At 40.0% G+C, this 24,973-nt stretch overlaps 1 protein-coding gene across 1 annotated transcript; it reads left to right on the top strand.

The window, feature by feature from the left end:
* Positions 1-5,005: 5,005 nt before the first annotated feature.
* On the top strand, positions 5,006-24,601 carry rd3 (retinal degeneration 3, GUCY2D regulator). Its single transcript, XM_041805809.1, has 3 exons — positions 5,006-5,127; positions 14,317-14,630; positions 23,742-24,601. The coding sequence occupies exons 2-3, from the start codon at positions 14,341-14,343 to the stop codon at positions 24,106-24,108; spliced, it is 657 nt and encodes a 218-aa protein (XP_041661743.1). The 5' UTR covers positions 5,006-5,127; positions 14,317-14,340; the 3' UTR covers positions 24,109-24,601.
* The last annotated feature ends 372 nt before the right edge of the window (positions 24,602-24,973 follow it).

The raw sequence follows: 24,973 nt of genomic DNA, 5'->3' as shown, positions 1-24,973 counted from the left end.
ATGGGAATTTGAGGGAATTTATTACTTTAAAGCTCTAAAAGGATCTGTATGATCAGAACGACTAATGACAAGAGAGGTTGCAGAATAAAGTATTGGCAGCCTGTTCTCATGTATATCGTATCGTGCAGCACGTCCTGCTTACTGATATAAAAAAAGGCTTTTCAAAACAATATCTATATGTCCCCTTGTTTTACATCTAACTACCTCTTGGAAATGGTTTGTTTCACATGGAAACTTCTCCTCTCTCTTCTATCAGCTGTGCATTTAAGCTTGATGTGCAGCCGATGGAGGAGGCAGGAGCATTTAGGTTTCAGTGAATTTTCCTACTAAACAAAAAAAAAAAAAAAAAAAAAACGAGATGTAATCACTTCCAAAATTCACAGCATGACAAACCTGGGGTTTATAGCCTTTCAAAACAAGATTTATATTCCCCTGTTTCCCATGTATCTGCTTGCAGGTGACTGCATCACAGGGCTTGATGTGAGCTGTAACAGCTTGGTTCAGACTGCAGCTACTGTCTCATTGCGTTGCAAATCTTTGGTGTAAACTGGGTTTTAAAGTAATGTGAAAGTTGCAGTCTTTGGATGAAATCTTTGTTTACTTTTTAAAATATTTTTATTTTTATTGTATTGGATGGTGGAGGGGTGGGGCCTCAATTCCACAGTTACACCAGCTCCCTACCTTTTGGTAACAAGTTATTTCATCAGATTAATATATAGGTTCAAAATATGAAGGTGTTCTGGCTTCACTTTTGCATAAAAGAAGACGGGAAGATGCTTTGTCCATATTTTTTATATATGATTGTTTGAACACTCTGACTTGTGCTACTATCATAACAAAACAGTCAATTCAGCCATGTTAAGATTGTCTTATAACTCATAAAAGGCCACTTAAGGTTTCTTTTTTAATAAACTGGAAACTTTAGGTAGATCTGGTGCAGAAATCTCCATTCATCCAGTAACACAAACACCCAGGATGACCCTGCTGTGTCACCCATCAGCACAGGTTTGAGATGTGAGATCAAACACCTTCGATGATCAAGGGAAAGGATCTAAAAGCTTTCGCTGTACGTCAGAAAGTGTGTTCACCATGAAACAACATCGGCGCATCATCGTCAAAGCCCTGCATCCGTTCGCTTGCTGAGCATCATCATCAGAGCTGATGGAGAGAATCACTTTAGAGGATTAGCACAGTCATCTGTTTGGATTACAGGACAAGCTTACCTTCCATCTGTCACCTTCAACATGAGGTGCACACAACAGAGTTTGTTGAGGCCTCACTCTCACCCGCTGTTTGTGGTTGTTTTTTTGATTAATGACACTATAGCCTTCAACAGGGACACCAGCAGTGATATTTGTGATGGAAGCTTAATTTAATGAACATCTGCAGGACAAAAAAAGTCTTGACGCTTTAATGCATTACTTTTATGCTACCCAGAATAATCAACTTAAAGTTTTTCTAGGAGTTTTTTCATATGTTACAGGAGCACAGGGAGCCTCAGCTCAGCCCTCAAGACTCTTTTTCATTTAATCTGACTCATTGAGGCTAAATGCTAGGAGGTCTGCAGGATTGAGTTTGTGCTTATTGGTTTAACTGTGATAAAAACACTTTCTTGAAAAGTGTGGGGATCATACTCACTGTATGTAGAAATTTACTGATAACGACTGCAGTGTACATGTCCAGTTAGAGCTTGAAATACCAACTTTCCTCTGTTCACATTCATCCCCAACTTCCTGTCCCTGAGCGGACATTCAGTGTCATGTGATTTTAATCAACCTATCTATTATGTTCCATGGTTGATGTCTTACTACTATAATTAGCAGCATGTCTGTCTTCATTTGCATGCCACACCGTTGCCTCAATTGTCCTTGATACCTCTTACAAGACTTCTTGGGTGTACTGGTTCAAAACTGGTGCCATAAAAAAATCATAAATACAGTATATTGCCAAAAGTAGTCACTCACCCATCCAAATAATTAAAAATCAGGTGTTCCAATCACTTCCATGGCCACAGGTGTATAAAATCAAGCACCTAGGCATGCAGACTGTTTCTACAAACAGTTGTGAAAGAATGGGTCACTCTCTGGAGCTCAGTGAATTCCAGCGTGGTACTGTGATAGGATGCCACCTGTGCAACAAGTCCAGCCATGAAATTTCCTCACTCCTAAATATTGCACACTCAATTGTCAGTGGTATTATAACAAAGTGGAAGCTATTGGGAATGACAGCGACTTAGCCACAAAGTGGTAGGCCATGTCAAATGACAGAGTGGGGTCAGCGGATGCTGAGGCACATAGTGCACAGAGGTCACCAACTTTCTGCAGTCAATCACTACAGACCTCCAAACTTCATGTGGCCTTCAGATTAGCTCAAGAACAGTGCATAGAGAGCTTCGTGGAATGGGTTTCCATGGCTGAGCAGCTGCATCCAAGCCATACATCACCAAGTGCAATGCAAAGCGTCGGATGCAGTGGTGCATCCATTCTCTGGAGTGACGTATCGCGCTTCTTCATCTGGCAATCTGATGGACAAGTCTGGGTTTGGAGGTTGACAGGAGAACGGTACTTGTCTGACTGCATTGTGCCAAGTGTCAAGTTTGGTGGAGGGGGGTTTATACAGCTTAGGACAGTAAATAGAATCAGAAACAGGGATGAGAGAGTTGGGAAGAGATGTGGGAAAATGCCAACTTAAACCACTAGGCCACCTGTGCCCCTGTAGTTGCTTCCTAAAGCCAGCCACACACTACACAATTTTTAAATCTGAAATGATTTTAAAATCATGTGAGACCACAGATATGAGGACAATTTCAAAAGAATTTTCACCTTTGATACTCTGAATGCACACACTAGATGACTCAGCCAGACTGTCAGATCACTGGAGACCACCTACTGACCTGCTAACGACCTCGGTGATCACGTGACTTAAAAACACAAACAAACAAAGAAACATGGATACTCTCTTACTGTCCGTCCACAACAGGCTGCCCTGGCATGCGTTCCAGGTGAAGCAAAAATCATAAAACATGGGAAAGACTCAGGATGAAATCCTGGCTGGAATTAAGTTAAAGTTGTGTTTGTGGTTGTGAGTGGTGAAAGTACGTATGATCCGGCTGTGACGCTACCCCCTCTACTCGCTCTCATTGGTTGTTGTGGGTACTCCGTCAAATGTCAAACGTGTTTGATATTTACGATTCAGGATTTTGGAGGCTACGACGCAATTTGTTGCAGTAAAACTATCGTGTTGACACCACACACATAAGGATTATTCAGGCAAACAGTCGTTTGCGAAGAAGCTCCTCTCGGGACATGCCCCCCAATCATCGGGGGAGGCAAATCTTGCCCCAAATCAGGCTTAAAATCCTGTAGTGTGTGGCCGGCCTTAGTGTTTCCTCCATTCAGACAGGAAACTTAATCAAAATGGTGCTTAAGACCTTCTCCACATGGAGATGAAAACAACATATTGCTGTTTCTTTTTGGAAAAGTTTTCTGTAAAGACAGGATTGTTTCAGGAAATATCTGCGTAAACACGGAACCACTGAAACGACTGAAAACGCTGTAGTACACCAACCCAGAGTCAAAAGTTTATGACAACAACAAACTCAAAAACAAACATGGCGACTGTGGAGGAGGTATTGATAATGTACCTCTTGCATAAAAGACAAAAAGGGAGGCAGTGTTTCTAACCAACTTGCACAACTTTTCCTCAAAAAGTTCCACCATTGTTATTTCTTCTTCGTGTCTCACTAGAGCTATGTATTGGGTAGTGACAGCAATACTACCCCCACAGTGGTACTGCTCCGTTCGGCCCGTATCCATAAGCTTTATGGAAACGTGCAGAAATACGGACGAAATGAAGCACAGACAGAGGGCTCCATCTGTATCCATATCCATATTTAACGTTGAGCATAAATGGGCCTTAACACATGAACTTGTTTTTCTTTTTTCATGTGGGAAAAAATGGGCTCATTGTGCAAAGGCCTTAGTATGTAGGTTTTAAAATGTGTTCCTACCTACCCAGAGAATATGGCCTTTCTCAGCTTCTTTTTAATCATGCATGAATCAGCTTACAGTTTAGGCTATAATTAGGTCTTTTGAAGGGTTTCTTTTTATATTGTTGTTTTCCATCATTGTTTAAATGGAGTTTAAAGTTCAGCCAGCATTTTATTTAGTATAACACTGTGGAGGAAGAAGAAGAGGAGGCTGCTGGTGTTGTGTTGATGGATGTGTAACTGGGATTTTAAGACTCCTGCTTTAAGGCAGAACATGTGCAGAGCTGAGCTGCTCACACCCACACAGACACACACAGAATAAAGCTCCAAACCTTGATAGCCACCTACACAACAACTGCCCAATCAATGTGGACTCTCTACCTCTCTATCATCCTCACCTCACTCTAACAGATTTCCTCCTGCTCCTTCCTTCCTGTAGCTAATTCATGCCTGACTGCTCTGGGCCGCCGAGACTCATTATCTAAGGGAAGTTCATTTACACACACACGCATTCACACACACACACCGGCACGCACGCTGACCTCTTGCAGATGTTGCACCAATCACCATTTAGCTGATGCTGTCGTCAACACTACACTAACCCTGTCCTCAAACACAACACCCTCTGATTTATCTCCTTGTTTCCATCTCAGCGCTCAACCCACTGTGTCCTCTTTATCTGCCTCTTCATCTCTCTCCAGCTCCCTTTCAGCTGATGGAGCTTATTGTGGACAAATAGGCTTAGGAGCATCACTATGGCAACGGCGAATCGTAAAAAGCTGCATAAGCACCTGGGAGGGGAGGGGGTGTGTGTGAACCGACCGCTCCTGTTGGAGATGGTGCCCCCAACCTCCTGCTGCAAGTAAAGGCAGGCCAGAGAGGCTCCTGGGAAGAGGGAGGGAGGGAGAGAGAGAGAGAGAGGTGGAGATAACACTGTGGGGCTGTGAGGAGGACGGTAGAGGAGAGACAGAGTCCATTTCTCTTCTTCTCGTCTTATTTTTACAGCCAGCCTTGTCTCCCCAGCATCCGTCAAGCTGTGTGACATCCAAGGACTTCCTTTGTTCTTACATCATTGATTTAATTCATTTTGAGTCCAAGAAAACTTAAACAGAACAAGAAGGAGAGAGAAGGAAGAAGAGGTAAGAAAATGCCCCTTTTAATTCTGCCATTGGCAAACATGGTTTAATCTGTTTAAAGTAGCCGGCAGTCCAGGCATGAAAACTGTTTGTGGTGAAACCAAACAGCAGGGGTGTTCTTTGGAGAGTCAGAAAGTTCAAATCAGCAGGAAATGGGGCTTTTTTCTAGTGATTTATTCTCTGTTATTCTTCAGAAATGTAACACTAAAAGACTTACAAGCCATTACAACTACCCACCAAGTCCAGATAAACAACATGTTTCAAGACATTACAAACAAGTCAGTCTTTTTTTTACCATTTAGAAGTCTTTCAATGCAGCGCATGTGCTCTGAGCTCCCTCTCCTCACCCAACCCAGGTGTTTTGAGTTCTCTCTATGTGTATGAATATATTACATTATGTGAAACAAATACATGCATAATGATATATACAGGAGATAGTGCCGTTTGTTTCTATCACATCACTAAGCAGATTTTGTTCAAGTGTCTTGAAATGAGACACGTGAACCATTTCAGGTGGAAACCCATTTCAAGACACTCAAGGAACATTTTCTTCTACTTTGGCCGATATTTTTACTCCACAAAAGCAACTCAAACATTTTTTTTTTCTTTTATATCTTAAAAGAAGATGTTTAGAGTAGAGAATTTTTGCTTATGATAACTTTAATGAGAAATCTTTGCATTAAAAACTCAAGACAAATATTCTTGCTAAGATTTAAAGTTTAGCAGTTGTCAAACTTTGGATGGGGCTAAAGCTTGAGAACATGTGAGACAAAAACAAGGGGGTAAAGGGGGGAGGTCATTAATAAACACTCCTATCAAAAAACAAAATGAATTTTATTTATTTACGCTGTAGTACAAAATAGCCTTTTTCAAAATTTAAACTCCTTTTCTAAAAACAGAATTGACCTTTTCTTTTTTCTTTTTTTTTTTGCTAATGTTACCATTGTGGATGGGCACATCAACTAGACCATTTGGAAAATACTCTTAGAAAAAAAGGTGAAAACGGGTGAAAAATGGCAGGAAAATAAACTGTGAAAAATGTTGGAGTGGCAAAAATGGGTTAAAGTGGCAAAACTGGGTAAAAGGAGCACAAAATGGTGGTAAAATGGTGAAAAGCAGTTAAAAATGGCAAACTTTGGCTAAAAGATGAAAAGTTGGGTCATATTTGGGAAGACTGTGAGAAAAAATGTCGACAACAGTGATGAAAATGTAACGAAGCTCGCGAGTGAGTTCAGTCGGTAATCTTGAGCCAAATGATTCACACCTGACATGCATCTTAATCAAATCACATGACTCACATACTCCTAATTTAGTGGTCAATTTATCCTGCTAGATTTCCGGTCTCTTCCTCCGCTCTGCAGTTGCCTGCTCTGCCCTGGATCAGCACTGTGCTCTCGCTTTAACCCACCTCCACCCCAGCATCCACCTGTTGGCTCTGGTTAAAGCTGTTATCTCATCACTCCTCAAAATCTGCATGTAAAATAAATCTGTGAGGAGTGATTAAGTCAGAGCCTAATGCCAAACATGTTCTTTTGTCAAAATAAATGTTTGAACAAACTACATTGAGAGATGACTGACTGAAATGGGTTAAAAAGTGTCACCAATTCGTAACTTTAACATCAGAGTCCAGTAATAACTTGTCACTTTTTTTAGTCCCAAAATGAAGCAACTGTTAACCAGGATGCTGACACCAATGCCACTGATCCAATACACATGCATCTGATATCATCAATAAATTACAACTGGGGAGGGTCCACTCCTCTGGTTTTTCAGCAGCCCAGCCAGGTCTGCGTGAAATGTATATTCAAAGTAAAAATCTGATTCTTGGTTTAAAATTTAGAGCTTGTTTTACAGCTTAAATTTAGAGTAGAATGAACAGCTTTTCATTGGGGCTGTTAGTTAACTACTTCAACATCTTCCTGTGGCCACAGATATGTAGAATAAGTCCACCACTGCTCCTCAGTGTCTCATTTTACTTTAAAACTTTCACAAAGCTCAATGAACAAGTCGAAAGTTGAAGGAATGTAACAGCATCAGAATCTCACATTATGATAATACTTCTGTAGCAAGTCCAGGCTCTAGCATGTTTTATAACCTTCCAAAACCTTTGTTGTCCACCACTGAAAACAGCTGTAGGTCTTTGCTGATATATTCACTGATACACCTTGTGATCTTTTGATTCTCAAGCTGGAGTGCGGAAGTGGGATTTTGAACGCTTTCTTAAGAGTCTTTTGGCCTGCCTTCATTCTCCTCATCTTCACAAATCTTTTCAGGTTGATGACTAGCAGTTTGGCTCCTTGTATCACTTGTAGTCCTCCACTTCAGTCCGACAGTGTCTACATGTTGTTTTTGTTTGCCTGTCCTCCTTTCTCCTCTCTCATTTCTTTTTTTTTTTTTTGACTATTTTATTTCAGTTTTGCAATGTATACAACATATCAATATACCAACAGTATATAGAAAAAACATAAGATAAGGCATAAAGGATAATCTTCCTTACCCTATCAAAAAGAAGAGAAAAAAGAAAAGGAAGAATCCAACCACAGAGATCACATAGATTTCCATAGGGATGAATGGACTTCCTGCTGACTGACCTTGGTAACCACACATATGTAGAAACAAGATGTAAGAAGTACAATACAGGCACACAGCACAAGCTTCATGTTATAATGTGGGCCATATTTTATCTATTTTTTCTAATTTCCAGTACGCCTATCAAGAATAGACCACTGGCTGTATTTGACACCCTTGGTCTAATTTATGTAAGACATATGCAGTGAACTCCATGTTTTCAGCAACAACCAGTCTGACACCAGCTAACATGCTTGCTCTGTTTGTGACGTAATTGATTGTCTTTTTTTAGACTGCCAGGAGTCATCTGAAGTCAGAGATTCAGGGAGTTTTTGTATCAGCTTTATCTGTTTGCTTTTGTTATGAAAGGTTAGTTCAGTTGAAAACTGGCGGGTCCAGAGGTAAGAGCAGGGCTGAAACTAATCTCACTCTGTTGCCTTGTTGTGTAAGCTTTCCACAGCACATGTTGATAATCTGACCTTAGCACCTCATTAAACAGCCTGAATACCATGTAGAGGAGTTTTATAGAGCACAAACCAGACCTGGACCAGGAACTGTTATAAAGAGGACAGGCAGTTATGATGACATCTAAGAACTCGGGACACTGTGACACTGTAAAAACAATTTGTCACGGTGACCTGTAAATCATTGTTAGTTTATCTATGTGTGCAATAATTTTATATTTCAATATGATGTGATGATGTAATATTTTCAAGCCAACAAACTTTAAAATTAAAATTAGAATATGAGTCAAATGTATAAAGAAGACCAAAGTATAGATGTACAAAGGCCTGAAAAACCAATAGAATGGGCACTCTCCAGCTTAAAAGTGTGTCAAACTATAATTAGGTTTTGATGTTGGAATTAATCAGTTGTGCCACTTTTTGACCCATTATCTCCATATTTTCTGCCCATTTTTGCCACAGTTTTACTACTTCTGTGTGGCATTTTTATCCTGTTTTTGCCATATTTTGCATATTTTTTACCATTACTGCTACTGCCTTGCCACATCTATTTGGCACTTTTATCCTATTTTTTACCATATATTGCCTATTTTTGTCACTTTTTGCCACTTGAATTTGGAACTTTATTCCTTTATTTTGCCATATTTTGCCCATTTCTGCCACTGTTTTGCCACCTGATGCCCATTTTTGGCATGTCTATTTGGCTTTTATCCCTTTTGCCACTTTCTGACAATGCTTTGCCACTTTTAACCCATTCTTGCTGTTTGCCACTGCCACTGTTTTTCGCCTAACACCCAATTTTTTTTCTTTTTGACCCCCCCCCCCCCAGTTTTTTACCACTTTTTTTTTAACATGTTTTTCTTTTTCATCTATTTTTTGCCACTTCTTTTTTCCACTCCTAAACCATTTTTGCTGCTTTTTGACTTGTTTCATAATTATTACCTTATTTTCTATTCAAGATGTCTCCGTTTTGTTGGCTTTATTTTCTAGCATCCTGAAATTTGTGCACAATATGGCCTAGCTATATAGTTTAGTGAAGTTTAGAATGACCATCCACATTGTTAATATTAACATTACCAATACAAAGTTAATTCTGTGTAAAGGAAATGGCTTTACATGTTTAAAAAGGCTGTACTTGGACTACAATGTCAATAAATAGAACTCTTATTTTGTTTTTTTGCTTTGATTAGAGTGGTTATTTTTCAGGTTAAATTGAACTCTGTTATCACAGCTTTAATATACAGTGGATTATGATCTTGCAGACCTCCATGGGCCCCCAGTTTGGCTGGGCCCCAGAGAGCTCTATTGTTTTTCCACCTTTTGGGCAGCCTTGGATGCACAGATGTAAATTTTGCCATCAGGGGGCTTATGACCAAACAATAACAAAAGATGAGAAGTATGCTCTGCTCAGCTCCACCAACCTCTGCAGGGTTTTCTTAGGAGTATTCTGAACAAAAACAGCCCTCCAGGAGACAAATTTAATAAACAGTTGGACTGTCAGCATTAATGCATTAATTATGATTGACTAAGGTCCATGATTAGTGCATTGATCTTTTAATCGCTTTTTCTCGCATTATTTAATGTCCATTTCAGCACACTTTAATTAAGCTGCTGCAACATCTCCTTGCACTCAAAGTGATATAAAATGAGTGCACCACTGCTGCTTAGTGTCACATCTCAGTGGACACTCAGAAGTTGCAAAGCTGTGAATAAGTATTTGCCCCCTTCCTGATTTCTTAATTTTGCACGTGTTAAACTTTGATGTTTCAGATCATCAAACCAAATTTATTATTAGACAACAAATATAACCTGAGTAAATACACAGCGGCGTTTTAAATAATGATTTAATTAGTTAATGGAAAAAAAGCCAACCAAACCTACCTGGACCTGGACCGTGACCTAAGCTGAGTTCAGTTTCCATTGCCTAACCCAGGCCTGATTACTGCCAGACCTGTTGAACCAAGAAATCACTTCAATAGAACCTGTCTGAAGAAGTCAAGTAGGCTAAACGATCTCAAAAAGCAACACAGTGAACTACAATGAGAGCCATTATCCACAAATGCAGAGAACTTGGAATGGGGGTGAAACTTCCCAGGAGCGGCTGGTCAACCAAAATTACTCCAAGAGCACATTGACAACTCATCCAGGAGGTCACAAAAGAACCTGGAACATCTAAAGACCTGCAGGCCTCACTTGACTCAGTTTTGTTCAGTGCTCATGATTAAACAATAAGAACTTCCCTCTTCTTCTCTCATCATTAGCGGCTTTGAACTATATCGTTCCTTCACTCCCTTAATTTTGACTCTATTTCCTGTCAAATTCATATTATTGAGGCCAATTGCTTTTGCAGTTTTTTTGTGTAGCATCTACTGAGCTCATCGTGGTAATAAAACTATTATTTTACATTTGTAAATAATGACATTGAAAACCTGCATCAGTGGCATCCTCTGTTGTTTTTTTTCCTTTCATCAGCAAAAGAAATGTAAAACAAAAAGGCCGACTATTCAATTGAATGCGACACCTGCAGAACAAAGAGCCTGGGGGGAGGGGAAGCAGGGATGTGGGGACTGGAAATATCTGCAGATTCAGCGTTTGATTGAAAAGACTTCAAACGAAGTGAAAGTGAAATGATGTTAGATCATCCTCAAAGGATTCTATCAAGTCAGACTGTCCTTAAATATGTCACCGGTGGAATTATCTGCATAGTGTTTATGTTGATGTGAAGGAGACTGCGACACTGGAATTCTCTCTTTGACTACTTTAAATCTGGCAGAGATAACAAGAGACAAAAACTCCCATAAATTCCACAACCCGCTCCAGATCCTACACAAAATAAAAATACTGTACATCACATTAGCTTAACATGACATGCACACAAGTTAGCTGCATACGATGTACACATAAGCTAGCTCAACTTGCCGTGCAAACGAACATCCATGACTTCCACAAAAGTAATTATACAAGAAATTTAAAGCATATAAGCATGTCAACAGGTGGAAAAATATGAAAAGACGTTGTAAGGATTAAAAATATGGTCAAGATATGATATTTAACGTAAGGATGGAAATAGATATAAACTTGGACAAAACAATGGACGCCCACCTCTCCCACAGGGATTCATTCAAGAGGGGAAGGGGCAAAAAGAATATATACCAATGACCAACGAAGAAGAAAACAAAGGAAGGAGGGGCTGCAGACAACAACACAGTGCATCATGGATTAAGGAGTTTCTCTCAGTCTCAGGCTGATACATAACAGACAAATGCCAGGTAATTTTGTGTAATTATAACAAGCAATCCTGAGGTGCATTTTGACAATGTTACGAATATACAGTACCAATAAAAAGTATTCAACCCCTTTGGGTGTTTTATCCTTTTATTGATTTTATAAATCAATTGTGGTCAATATAATTTTGCTTTTTTGACAAAAAAGGACATAAAAAACCTTAAATGACAGTTAAAATAGATTTCTACAAAATAATGTCAATTAGATACAAATCTGCAGTATAAAATAAGCGACTGCAAAAACATACACCCCCTTTCAGTCAGAATTTAGTATCTGCATCTTTGGCTTCAATCACAGAACTGAGTCTCTGTGGATAGGTCTGAGTCAGGCATGCACATCTTGACACTGAAATTTTACTCCATTCTTCTTCCATTCTTCTTTGCAAAACTGCTCAAGCGATCAGGCATAAACAGCCCTTTTCAAGTCCAGCCACAAATTCTCTATTGGATTGAGGTCTGGGCTTTGTATCGGCCACGCCAGAACATTCACCTATTTGTTTTTAAATAATTTCTGAGTAGTTTTCACCGTATGCTTCGGGTCATTGTCTTGCTAAAAAATTCATCTTCTCCCAAGCTGCAGTTCTCTTGCGGACTGAATAAGATTGTCCTCGAGGGTTTGCCTATAGTTTGCTGCATTCATTTACCCTCTACCAGGGCCGGCCCAAGCTTACTTGGGGCCCTAAGCAAAGTTTGACTGGGGGCCCCCCAACCGCTGATCACCGTTACTGATGCAGTCAATGCTGGATAATCAAATACATATACAACTAATCTTTACCCCAGTGGACAAAAATGAGGTAATAGAACTTAAGATTTTGTTCATTTTATTTCAAATCAAATTGTAGATATTGAGAGAAATTCACACATATAATGTCACGTACATTACTTTAGTTAAACCCTAAGCCTCTGTTGATTCTTTATACGAGTTACACTAGACTCATGTATTTGACCAGTGTGTATGAACTATCTATTTAGTCCATTGATGATCATCCCTGTACATAATGGCAATGACTATTAAATCACACTCTGGGCCCACTGGCATGCATGCAGTAAACTGAGCTGTGAGCTGGACTGCTGTGGATCTGGAAAGGACTGTGATTGTCTCTGGGAGATCGGGAAGCCCTCCACTCCTCTGTCTCTGCTGGGATGTTCTGGGTTTTACCTTTATGCACACAGATGAAGAAAGTTGCCTGTCTCCCTTATTTTTACTGGACTGTCTGTTAGGAGATGGTTGGAGCCCCTTGAGGTCCTGAAGTCTGTAGGAGTGGACACTTGTGAAGGAGGTGGACTTCTTCTTCTTTGTCTTATCTGTCAGTCATTCTTTTGGAGACCCACCTCATCAGCATGCATCCAAACTAAAACAATAAAATCAATCTTTTTAATGTGTTAATGGTAATGACTTACATTTACGTAAGTTGATGCCCTACACCCTCCTTTAAGAACACATCCTCCTCTCTCAACATCACATTTTAGAAGGATTTAGAGCCATAAAACACAATACAGAAGGCTAGCAGTTCATTAATTTTACATGCTTTTAACCTCATCCATAAACCCTACACAGTAACAGTCAGCTAGTTTTACATAATAAACATTTACTTTATAGCTCCTTTAATGATCTACATTAACATGAAATCCCCTCCTATAGTCAGATATTATGACTTGATGCAAGCGTCGTTTTCTTAATTAAACGCAAAAATAACATGCTACAGATCTATAAAGTCACGTCATTACTCTATAATTGTGTTAATCTGGATATATTCATGAAACCGTGTCTTACCTGTGATCGTGTTTATGTATCCCTGTGGTCTGCAGATGCTGTGTGCATGGGGGCATAATGACGAGCCTGCTAACTTCCTCTTTATGTCCTTTCTCCCGGTCCGCACAAAAACAGTTAGACTCTACACAGCTCAGCTTCCCGCTAAGAAGAGACTAAACTCTGCGTGGAGTCATTTGGTAACAGAAACTTAAGAAAACCGCGACTTTAACGGGACTCTAGTTCGTGTTTGGTATGTTTGTAGCACTTCTCCGGTGCAAAGACGGTGTTTGTGTGGTGCGTTCAGGAACATTATGTAAATATTCGTTTTAATTAACAGAATTGAGAAACAGCCAAAACAGCGTTATACGAATCCCCCGATGTAAAACATCGACTTAAACTATTGAATCTGAGGTGGGACACCGTTTCTTCCTGACCTTTACTCTTAGCACCTCATCCCCTTCACAGCCTGGCTGATTTCGCTATAGTTTGCTTCTGAACTGCTTGTGAGCATTCACTTCCTCGCTCTTGGGGGCCCATTGACCAGTTCTCTGAGTTGCTTGTGTTCTTTTGTCTTCAAGGTGTAATGGTAGCCAGGAATACTGATTAACCAGTGAATGGACCCTTCAGACACTCTTTATACTACAATCTCAATTTCACTGATTGGACCTCTATTGAATTAGGTCAGTCACATTAAATGGGGTTAATATCTATGATATCACTTATTTTACCTCACGTATTTTTGTTTCATTGGCATTACTTTGTAGAAATCTGTTTTCACTTTAACATTAAAGAGTTTCTTTTCATTTTTTTTTGTCAAAAAGCCAAGTTATATCGACCATGATTGATTTATAATATCAACATAACGGTCAAACATCCAAGGGGGTTAAAATTAAATAAAATGTCTTAATATGCAGGGTTGCTTTAACCTGATTAGAAACAGCTTAGAGAATATTTGGTCCTCTACAGAAAGAGGGCAGTTTTAGAAAAAAAAAACACATACCCTAAAGAGACTATGAATGAAATTGTCTGCATTGTTTTTTGTTCAGACTCGTTTGAAATCAATTAATCAGGACAAACTCCAGGCCACATCTCCTCATTTCACTGTCTGAATTGTCCTCATCAGGGGGCTGTGAAGAAGGACAGCGCCATGGCCTCCTGGTTCAACTGGAACGAGACGCATCACCGGAGTCCCCGCAGAGACCCCGCTGATGTGGTCACTGACACCCTGATGCTGGAGTTCAGCTGGCAGCTAAAGGAGGCAGAGCGACAGCAGAGGGAGAGGGAGAGCGAGTACCGCCGTCTCAAGACTGGGGTGGACTACAGCTGGCTGGCCAGCACACCACGCTCATCCTTCAGCGTCAGCACCGGGGAGAAGCTTGGCCTGGAGGACCTCTGCTCCAAGGTGCCGCCGCCATGTTGTGGGCTCGTCATACTCAAGTAAGAAAACAGAAACTGAACACGTAGAAAGAAGCGGGCTTTGCCTTTCTCATTTAGGGGGATAAAAAATCCATGAAAATGGCAAATCCTCCAAGCAGTGGGGCACATAGTGTTTACTTAGTTATATAATGTCACTCAGAATAACTAACACAACTTTGTTATAAAACTAGAACGACTTCCTGGCAGGTCTTAGCATTTGCAATATGCTATATATATATACAGTAGTACATAATATAAGTACAGTGTTGGGCCAAGAAGAAGGAATTTGTTGGTATTTGTGGCAGTGTGATTTGTTGAACTCAATGACTTCATGTTCATCTGATCAGGTTATCTTTACTTAAGAGTGATTAACATCCTTCAAAGCTTCCATGACATCTTCTTTCAGAAGATTGGCCCTGACAACCTAAAAACATGTTGACTCTGGCCGGTGCAGTGGGCATAAAGACAGAGAGCTTTTCAGAAACAGGTAGCTGGAATTCATCTATTATGAGACAGTCTATGTTTTCAGGAGGTTTTGCCAATGGAAAGCTGCTTAAAAAGAATTCCAGTGCACCTTCTAGGCACCCATTAGTTCACTGCATAATATTTTCTAGTGCATTAAGACTATGTGGAGCACATCAAAGCTTTTTCCCCATTTAAAGGGCATCCCCGAGGGTTCTGCTTCATGTTTTCTCCACTAAAAGGGCATCAAAGACAGCAACTTAATAGCATTTTATCTTAAAATGAACAGATGTCTGGGTATGGGCTTACATTGGACATCAGTGGCAAACAATGAAGCATGCACCAATACCTGTAGATGAGTATCTGCTGTGACACATAAATTGTAGCTAGTATTTGAGTACTGACTCAGAGAAGAGTGTTTTAATATTAGACTGAAGAAGTCACCAATCAAACAAACTAATTTTTCTGTGTCAAACATGAAAGCAAATGTTGTCAGTGTGTGGCTCTTTTAGGCTGTGTGTCTGTAGCTGGCTTTGTATGCCCTGGCAACACTCAGGGCCTTATTTTTAGAGCACTTCTCATCAACACGTGTTGTTGCTACGTTAAACAATATGAATATCTCTTTCCTTGGTAGAATCTGTAACATTGTTTTAAAACACCTCGATGTGCTTCATATTTCTGTATATCAATGAAATTTCACACAGAAGGCATGCAGACAACACAAAGGAATCCTATCCTGACACAGGCAGCAGCTGCAGACCTGAAAACTACACTTGGAAAAAAAAATGAAGAAAGATGAATCAGAGCTGTTTCTCTTCCGCTGTTGTCGGAGGTCTTGCCCCTTCTTTATTTTGATTGGCAGGTGAGGGTGAAACAACACTGAGGAGCTCAGCACTGTTCCCAAAGTTGTTCCAAAGGTTTTCAACCAAGAGCGCTTGAAGCACAGTGACAAAAACAGCCGACCCAAGTATCCTAAACTGTGATCAGCCGGTTTCCTTGTCAGCCTTGTGTTCAAAACAACTATTTGGACTTCTAACAGACTGCTAGTAGCTTTCTTGCTTTTTAAAATGTTACAGCTTGTTGTATTTATTTTTTCAAATTATAAAAACACACAAGGACATATAACATCTTTGTGATACAAATGGTACCCCTGCATAAGTAGTCAGCACAGTAACATGCAGGAAAAGTGAGAGGGTTCTGGCTGCCTGCAAGCTCAGACGCTTCCTCTTGCAGAGCACTACTCTGACATGCCACCTCTGTCAGGTGTAAGCCAATAGTTATGTTAGCTTAAACTTGGGCAATGTGAGCTTAAGCAAAGGTAGCTAAATCTATCATAGCTAAATTTTCTCTGTAGGTAATGTAGCTATGTAGCTTATGCTGCATGTACTGATGCTAGATTAGCTTTAGTAAACATAGCATAGGCTAACATTGCTCATGTAGCATTGTTTTTTTAAAGTAGCATAGCTTTATTAGCTTAAGCTGTGTTGGCTACGTATGGGTAGCTAACATAGCTAACGTAGTTTCAGTATTGATGACCAAAGATGAAAAGGGAAATGTTAAATGGCATTTAAATATTGTTATATGTGTCCTAATAGGTTAACAGCAAGAGGGTGTAGTAGCAACCAGCTGAAGGGGGTTGGGTATTTGGTCACCTATAGTAGCAGAGTTAGACACACTTCCATCAATAAATCAGTACTTTCCTGGGGCTTGTATACCAGGACAGGAAAACCATTTCATTAAAGGGCCTCATTGAGCTATGAATAGAGTGTATAGCGTTTGATCATGTCAGCTGATCTCATGCAAGCCCGCATCAGCTGACGATCAGATTTGCCCGAAGTACATTGTAGGATAACTGTACTCATTCTAAAATATTCAATCTGCTCTAGCCAGGCTATGCTTTGCTGCCTCCTCTGCAGGCTGCTTTTTGCAACCCTCCTCTACCCCACCTCCTCCTGTATGCTATATGAGACTTAATCAATGTCATTCTGTTGCCTACTCGGATCTTGGTTTATTGCTGCTTCCCTCCCTACCTCGTGCTCTCTCTTAGGCACTGGAAGAGCAGGAATGAGAGCTGTTTCTGCTTTAAGCTTTCCACATAGGCTTGTAGAAGGGCAGGGGGATCCCCGAACAGCCACACTGCGTAATATAAATAACAGCAATGAGAGCAAATTGATAACTGCTAATAAAGAGAAAAATGTATAACCACAAATCATGTGTTTTCTGACAAAAGTGGTCCTGATTGAACTATAGTTTGAACACTCCAATTGGGTCACCTGTGGCAAAAAAAAGTCCAGAAACCTCCCTTGCTTGGGGCTGCAAAGTCTATTTTATATAGTTTCTGGGTGTCAGTCAGTATAGCCCAAGAAACTGACCGCATGGACTCCAGTGCTGTGGCTTTCTTTTTCAGCAAAAACGTGGCATTTGAAGCATAACCTAAAGCATTTAGAAACTTCCTGTCTGGTACCAAACCTGACTCACCTGTTATTAGAGCACAAAGTGGAAAGGGTGTAGGGCTTAGGTCAAGCTAATTGCTCTTAGGCACATGCCCAAGGTGCCCTGATTTGTCGAGGTGTTGCTGGCAGACGACAAAGCTCTAAGCATCGTCTTTGGCAGAAAGAGGAAGACGTTTCCTCAGGCTAACCCGGCCAACCCCCTCCATCCTGCAGCACATGACTATAAATCGTTCGTGTATCTGTCCTTTAATCTGCACCACATACGTCCCGAGCTTGTTTGGGCATCTGCTCACACACAGCTGCCGAGGTCTCAGGCGTCTTGTTAGAGTTTGGTAGTTTTTGGATGAGCAGTTCTCTGGTGTTAATGTGCTAAACACTTGGCGGAAGTCACACAACAGGGACCATCTTGAGTGTGTTTGTTATTCTAATTAGCAGCATGCAGGAGGAGTTGTCAGATTTGCTGTGAGGTGTAATTAACTGGTGCTCTCTCCTCAACAGAGCTACAATCAGGTTTTCTCAAATGCTACCTCTTTAGTGTTGTTTATCGTTTCACAATATGAACCGGAAGTCTATCTGCCCCTCACATATAATATTAAAGGTTCAATATGTAAAATTTTCTAGCTGAAAAGTCTACATTTATTTAAAATAACTCATTATCATATATATTTCTTTAATTGAGAACTTACATTAACTCAGATATTTCCAACTGTTTTCAAACCAAGAGAACTTCTGAATACTTATAGTTGCTATGTTGCGCATTCTATCACCCAACTCTACCTAGTGCAACCCAAACCCCCAGCCTGTGACCCCTGTAACCCTGTGGCCAAACTAGACATTTCCCAGTAGAGACTTATCCTAGCTCTGCCCACCTCTGTTGCTTAATTCCCATTTTGGATAAAGAACCCTGTGCCAGTCTTCTCTGGACTAGCCACTGGTCCAGATGTGACCACTTGCAATACAGAGGGATCAGATGGGAGGCTGGAGCAGTACAGGACCAAGGTTGATGTACACCGCGCTCTGAATTATTATGCAAATTGGATCTTAGTGTCATGAACATTCTGTTTTTTAATTAAACTCGTGGATGGTATTGTGTCTCAGGGCTCTTTGGATAACAAAAATCACACCTGTGATAATTAGTTTGCCAGGTGAGCCCAATTAAAGGAAAACTACTTAAGAAGGACGTTCCACATTGTTAATCAGGCCACAGGTTTCCATCAATACGGGAAAGATAAGGATCTCTCTGCTGCTGAAAAGTGTCAAATAGTGCAGTGCTCTGAACAAGGTGTGAAAACATTTGATATTTCACGAAAACTTCCTCTGCCTCTGGAGTCCCACAGACCTCAAGGTGTAGGATCCTCCAGAGGCTTGCAGTCATGCATAAACCTACTATTTGGCCACCCCTAACCAATGCTCATAAGCAGAAACGGTTGCAGTGGGCCCAGAAATACATGAAGACTCATTTTCAGTCTTGTTGACTGATGAGTGCAACCCTGGATGGTCCAGATGGATGGAGTAGTGGATGGTTGGTGAATGGCCACCATATCCCAACAAGGCTGCGACGTCAGCAAGGAGATGGTGGAGTCTTGTTTTGGGCTGGAATCATGGGGAGTGAGCTGGTAGGTCCCTTTGGGTTCCCTGGAGGTGTGATAATGACCTCGGCAAAGTATATATAGTTCCTGACCACTTTCTTCCATGGCACAAAAAAAAGAACTGTGCTTTCCATAGCAAAATTATCTTCATGCATGACAATGCACCATCTCATGCTGTAAAGAATACCTCTGAGTCATTGGCTGCTATGGGCATAAAAGGAAAAACTCATGGTGTGGCCCCCATCTTCCCCTGACCTCAACCCCCAAAAGATCTGTGAGGGTGGGAGGCAGATCACATCCAAACAGCAGCTCTGGTGGGATATTCTGACATCATGCAAAGAAATTCAAGCAGAAACACTCCAAAAACTCACAAGTTCGTGGATGGAAGAATTGTGAAGGTGATATCAAAGAAGGGTCCTATGTTAACATGTAACTTGACCTGTGAAGATGTTTTTGACCTAAACAGCTTTTGATTTCTGTAAATATGACTTCCTAATGCTACAACAAATGAACATTTTCAGTTCTTTAAAATCTACAGAATGTTTTGTAACTCTGTTGTGCATAATCATTTGGAACAGAGCATTTTGATTCTTTTTATTTTTGAAAAAGAAATTATCATTGGGAGGTTTGTTCAATAAAATTTGAATTATGCTTTAACGGTTGATGACTCGAAAATTATACTGACAGTCATTTGCATCAACTATTTCGAATATTAGCAGAGAAAAACATCATTTGCATAATGATTTGGAATGCAGTGCAGTAAAGGGCTGAACCAGCATATGCTATGCTATGCTATGCTATGCTATGCTTTAAAATGTAAACGTGTACATAGAGCTTTGAGCAACATCATATGCTTAAACTGCCTCTGGGGCTGTGGGGGTTGCCAGTCTCTAGTATTTTTGTTTTGGGGTCATGGGTTGAAAAGTTCAGAAGGCCCTGCCATAGATGGTGTATCCGCCATGATCATTTTTATTTAGTTTTTTGATTATTTTAATTGTGTTAATACTAGAAAAATACATTTTTGAGGGTTAGTTTTTTTTAATTGTGAAATTTTAATATCAAAACCTGTAAAAGGTTAATAATAATCTATGTGCATATTTTGTATACACTCATGCCGTTTATGACCAAAAGTGTCCCATTGAAACCCATTAAAACCTCATTTTTTGATGCCCTAGCCAGTGCAGTGACAAAAAACATGCACTTTATGATAATAGGCCTTTCATTCTGGCAGGATGTTTATTTTGTATGCTATAAAAACATCCATGGAGTAGAATAAGAAGATCTATATTTTAGGATTATTTAAAGAAAATGATTAAATGAAGGGAAAAGTTATAGATTACTTGCAGTATTTTAAGCAGATGGCTCTCAGAAGCAGGAATGGTTGAATGTAATTGGTTTCAGCAGATACAGGGTATTAATAATAGTACTAACCCTAGCTCTGAATGTGAGCCAAACATCTCTGTATTCAGAGCTGATTATATGTGTGTCCATGCAGTAAGTAGACCAATCATCAGGAAACTGGAAGCCCTTACTTAGAAGCAGGCTCCTTAATAGATGTCTATTTAAAGGCTTGTTAAGGCCTCAGCTCTGCTTGTTAGTGGAGAAGGAGGAGTAATCGGCATGATGGCAGGGGGTGTGGGTCACATGTCGAGGAAGGGGGGATTGTCAATGACTGTGATCCAGGCTGCTCTTTATAGCATTTGATGATGTGGATATTTTTCTAAAGGCCAAAATAAAAACCAGGAAACAAATACTGTGGCTTCGGTCTCAAGGTCCTTATTTATATCTGCTGGAGGACATATTTGAATAGAAGTGAAGAACCAAAATTGATATGATATTGGAAAACCATTGACGTTCTTCAATGCCAATACAGCCTGATCCCAACTGTTCAAAACACAATTGTGTTGCAGTGTGTATTTGCTCATTTGTTATATATTTTTTGACAATCTATTGGTTAGAATGGTGCCACATATTCTTAGGATTACTGAATGAATTTGTTTCTGAGCAGGGGGTCCGGGACCCTGAGAGGAAGGGCAAAATATCTCAGGGCTACATCTACTCTGAGGTTGTTAAAACTAAATTTGCACACAATTTTATACAGACTCCAAAGGTATAAGATTGAAAACTGTGCATTTTTTTCCCCTCAGGCTACTTAGTCAGGCACGTCTTTAAATCAGATTATAATGAAATCGATTCAAAGTTCTGCTGATTTCACTTGACTTGAATTTATCATTTCTTTGCATGGGTCAGAAGGGCCTTATTTATTGTTTTTTCTTTCTTTTCTTTAAGTGATGTGCACTATTATCTGACTAAATATCTTACCATCCTTATTAGTTGGCACCAGAATTAATGGTCTGTTTAACTGATTATTGACATTTTTTATCAATTCAGAACAAGGTTATTATAGTTTACTGAATAACTAAAACTTGATTGTGAAGATAATTTTAATAACTGAAACTAAAATAAAAACAAGCGTTTTGAATCATAAAATTTCCTTAAACTTTATTTTGTGCTGACAAACATAAATAAAATACATTTGAGACCAACCAGCCTTAGTTTAAGGCTTTGACCACAGCACACTGGTTGTCATGTCAACCCAAGCTTGGAAAGTTTAAAGTGGCCTGACTTCATTGAAGTGGACTTCAACCAACGGTCATTTTTTAGTCAGTTTTTGAGTTGTGCTGAAAATATGCATTTGAATACATAAATTAAGGACTAAGATCTATTTAAATACATTTTTTTAAGAATTAGATTATGTTTTTTCTGGCCCTTTGGAGCCTTGCCCCTGAAAAGTACCCCATTTTATTGAAAAAACAAAACAAAACAAACTCTAAGACTAATAAAGAATAAACTAAACTGAAACATTTTCTCAAAGTAAAATCGAATTGAATAAGTGAAATTGATTAGAACCTTAATTCAGACTTGTTATACCATGTAAAACTGCATGGCAGCCGTCTGCCACTAGGTGGGGCTGTAGCCTCAATTATGGACTCCTGCCTCAATTCACTGCCTGCATGTAAACCAGCTCAGTGCATGGATGGACCATCGTCAGAGCAGTTTTTGCAGTATTTTGATCCTTTTAATGTGACCAACCACTTGACAGAAGCTGAGTATTGTGTAACAATATTCAGCACAGTCACATGAACGTGTTGACCCTTATATGACACTGGCTGGCAGTGTTAGCATTGTTATCATTATACACATTATATCTATACCAATAATCCAAAGTAGGGGAATTGGAGCCAGTCCCAGCTTGTCATTGGACAAGGGGCCAAGAGGCAAGGTACACCCTGACTGGTCACCAGCCAACCACAGGGCTGACAGTCACTCTCTCACTCACAGTTAATGGCAGTCAGATTATAATGAGCGTGTCTTGCGACTATGTGAGGGAGCAGCGTATAAACCAGCTGAACATGTCACAACAGTCTGCCTGCAGACTGTTCATTTCTGAAGGCCACTCACATGACATGTGAGTGGCCTTCAGAAATGAGACACTGAATATCTCAGAACAGAAATACATGCAAAAACTTTCAAAATAAAATTAGATTATACTTCCGTTTAGTGTTAAGGTTAAAGTTAGGATACTAAAAGTTAGAAGTCAAAAAACCTGACTTGCAAAACCAAAACATTCCAACACAGCCAGCGTAGCATACATAGCTCCATAAGCTAAGTAGATAACAAAGCAACATAGCTTACGGAGCTACAGCTAAGTATCTAGGTTATCTTCATAGCTAAATAACCTTTAGGAACATTTGCAAAAGCTAACTTAGCTATGGATAACAGCACTACGTTGCTAACATAGCTACATAGCTGACATTACAAAAGCTAAGATCCCAAAGCGGCTTCGTAAGCTACACATTTTTTATAGCTATGTTAGCTTGAACTTTGTTTGCTAAAGCTCACGTTGCTAAAGCTAATTTGGCTTTTGATAACGGAGCTACATAGCCAACATAGCTAAAGCCAAGCTAACAAAGCAAATATGTAAGCTACATAGCAATGTTGTTTATGTAGTTTCGTTATCTTTAGCTTAGTTTGGCAAGCTCACATTGCTACCCTAGCTTAGCTACTTTGGCTTCTGTAGTAACGCTAGTTATGTAGCTAGTGCAGCTATGTTAGCTTTAGCTAAAGCTGACAAAGCTAAAGTGAGCCACCATTCCTTTAAGTACTTCTCAAACGGATGTATGCAGAATATAATCCCAGACTAAGACTAATCCTCTCTGCTCTGTTTTTATTTATAACGTGTTTCTATGTCTGTAATGTTTGCAATGTGTTTTTGCTAAGTGTAACTGCCTGACTTTGTTTAAATAAAGGTGAAATTAATTTTTAAAAAAAATTCTAAAAGCAGAAATGCGTTGCACTGGCATATTATGGCATTTCCCTGACTCACCTGAATTTGAACCTTTTTTATATTTCAGACTTTTTTTAATCTCAATATCATTAGATCAAAACACTGGTTCTCCTGGGATAATAAGTTAATTCCTTTGAAAAAAACTGAATATATCATTATGACAGAAAAGCCAGCATTGTTATCCCAATAAAAGTAAGTCATGATCTTTTAGGGGGTTTCTTCTAAGTCTTCCACAGAAATCAACACTAAGCTTTATTTTTGTTGATTTTGTTCTGCACAGGTTCAGGGAGGTTATGCAGACCAATGAGCCCGAGGTACAGGAGGTTCCTGGCCTGTTTCGCTCTGTCCTCCTGGAGGCCCTGGAGAACCTGAAGGAGGAGCAGGAGGCGCAGCGTCTCGCCCGTCAGTGGAACAACAAACGCGCCATGAGCATGTCCCTTATAAACTTCAGATCCCGCATAAAGATCAACCCGTTTGGTAGCACAGTGGGCCTGACCAGTGCTATGTCTGACGGAGCGGGGCTGAGTGACCTTAAAACCGTGTCTGAAGACGTGGAGAGAGGGATGGAGCAGGAGGAGAGGGCACAGAGGGTGTGGAGCATGCCGGACTTCAGATACAAAGGAACCAGCAGCAGTAGGGTTGTTTGAGTGATGTGGGATGTTTGTGGACAGTGATTGTGTTGGACGTTTAAGTGGGGTAGATGCTGATGTTCAGGACTGGCTGTTGCTGGGGGATTTCTTTGCAACAGGCATGGCAGGAGGAGATTAAGACTCCTTCCTTTTCAGTATGAGACCAATCAGCATTGATCCATTCACTGTTTTTTACCTCGCACAAAGAAGGGAACATCAGGTGTTTTTTCCGCAGAGCTACTGTAACTTGACTACACTTTTTTAAACTGTTATTTCTTGATATGAGATTATAACCTCTCGCTTCTTAAGGTGCCTGTAAAGTATTCATCCCCTTGGATGTTTCACCCTTTTATTGATTTTATAAATCAATCATGGTAAATATAATTTGACTTTTTGACTAAAAGAAAGAATGACAAAAACCCCTCCTTTTTCTCAACGTGAAACCAGATTTCTACAAATTGATATCAATAAAACAAAAATACATAATTGTAAATAAGTGATTGCATGAATATTAACCCCCTTTAAAGTAACTGACCTTATTCAACACAGGTCTAGTCAATTGCTGCTAGTAGTCTCACAATTAGTGAAATGGGGATCACCTTAGTGCAGTGAATGTGTCTCAAGTAATTGTAGCATAAAGATACCTGTGTCTTTATTACCCCCGTCACTGGTTAATCAGTATTCCTGGCTATCATTACACCATGAAGACAAAGGAACACCCCAAGCAACTTAGAGTAAAGGTTATGACACTAAAGAAAGCACTGGACATCTCCTAGAGTTCGGTTAAATCCATCATCAAAAATATGACCCCTGGAAATCTGCTAAAATCAGGCCATCCTCACAAACTGAGTGAAGATGGAGACTAGTGAGAGAGGCCACCAAG

Source organism: Cheilinus undulatus, linkage group 14, assembly GCF_018320785.1.
Source record: "Cheilinus undulatus linkage group 14, ASM1832078v1, whole genome shotgun sequence".
Taxonomy (NCBI): domain Eukaryota; kingdom Metazoa; phylum Chordata; class Actinopteri; order Labriformes; family Labridae; genus Cheilinus; species Cheilinus undulatus.
The sequence above is the reverse complement of the archived record's forward strand: the minus strand, read 5'-3'. Positions and strand labels throughout refer to the sequence as shown.

Coding starts and splice junctions, on each gene's coding strand:
- rd3 (XM_041805809.1), top strand. CDS start 14,341: ATGGCCTCCTGGTTCAACTGGAACGAGACGCATCACCGGAGTCCCCGC. Junction 14,631..23,741: donor TGTGGGCTCGTCATACTCAA/GTAAGAAAACAG, acceptor TGTTCTGCACAG/GTTCAGGGAGGTTATGCAGA.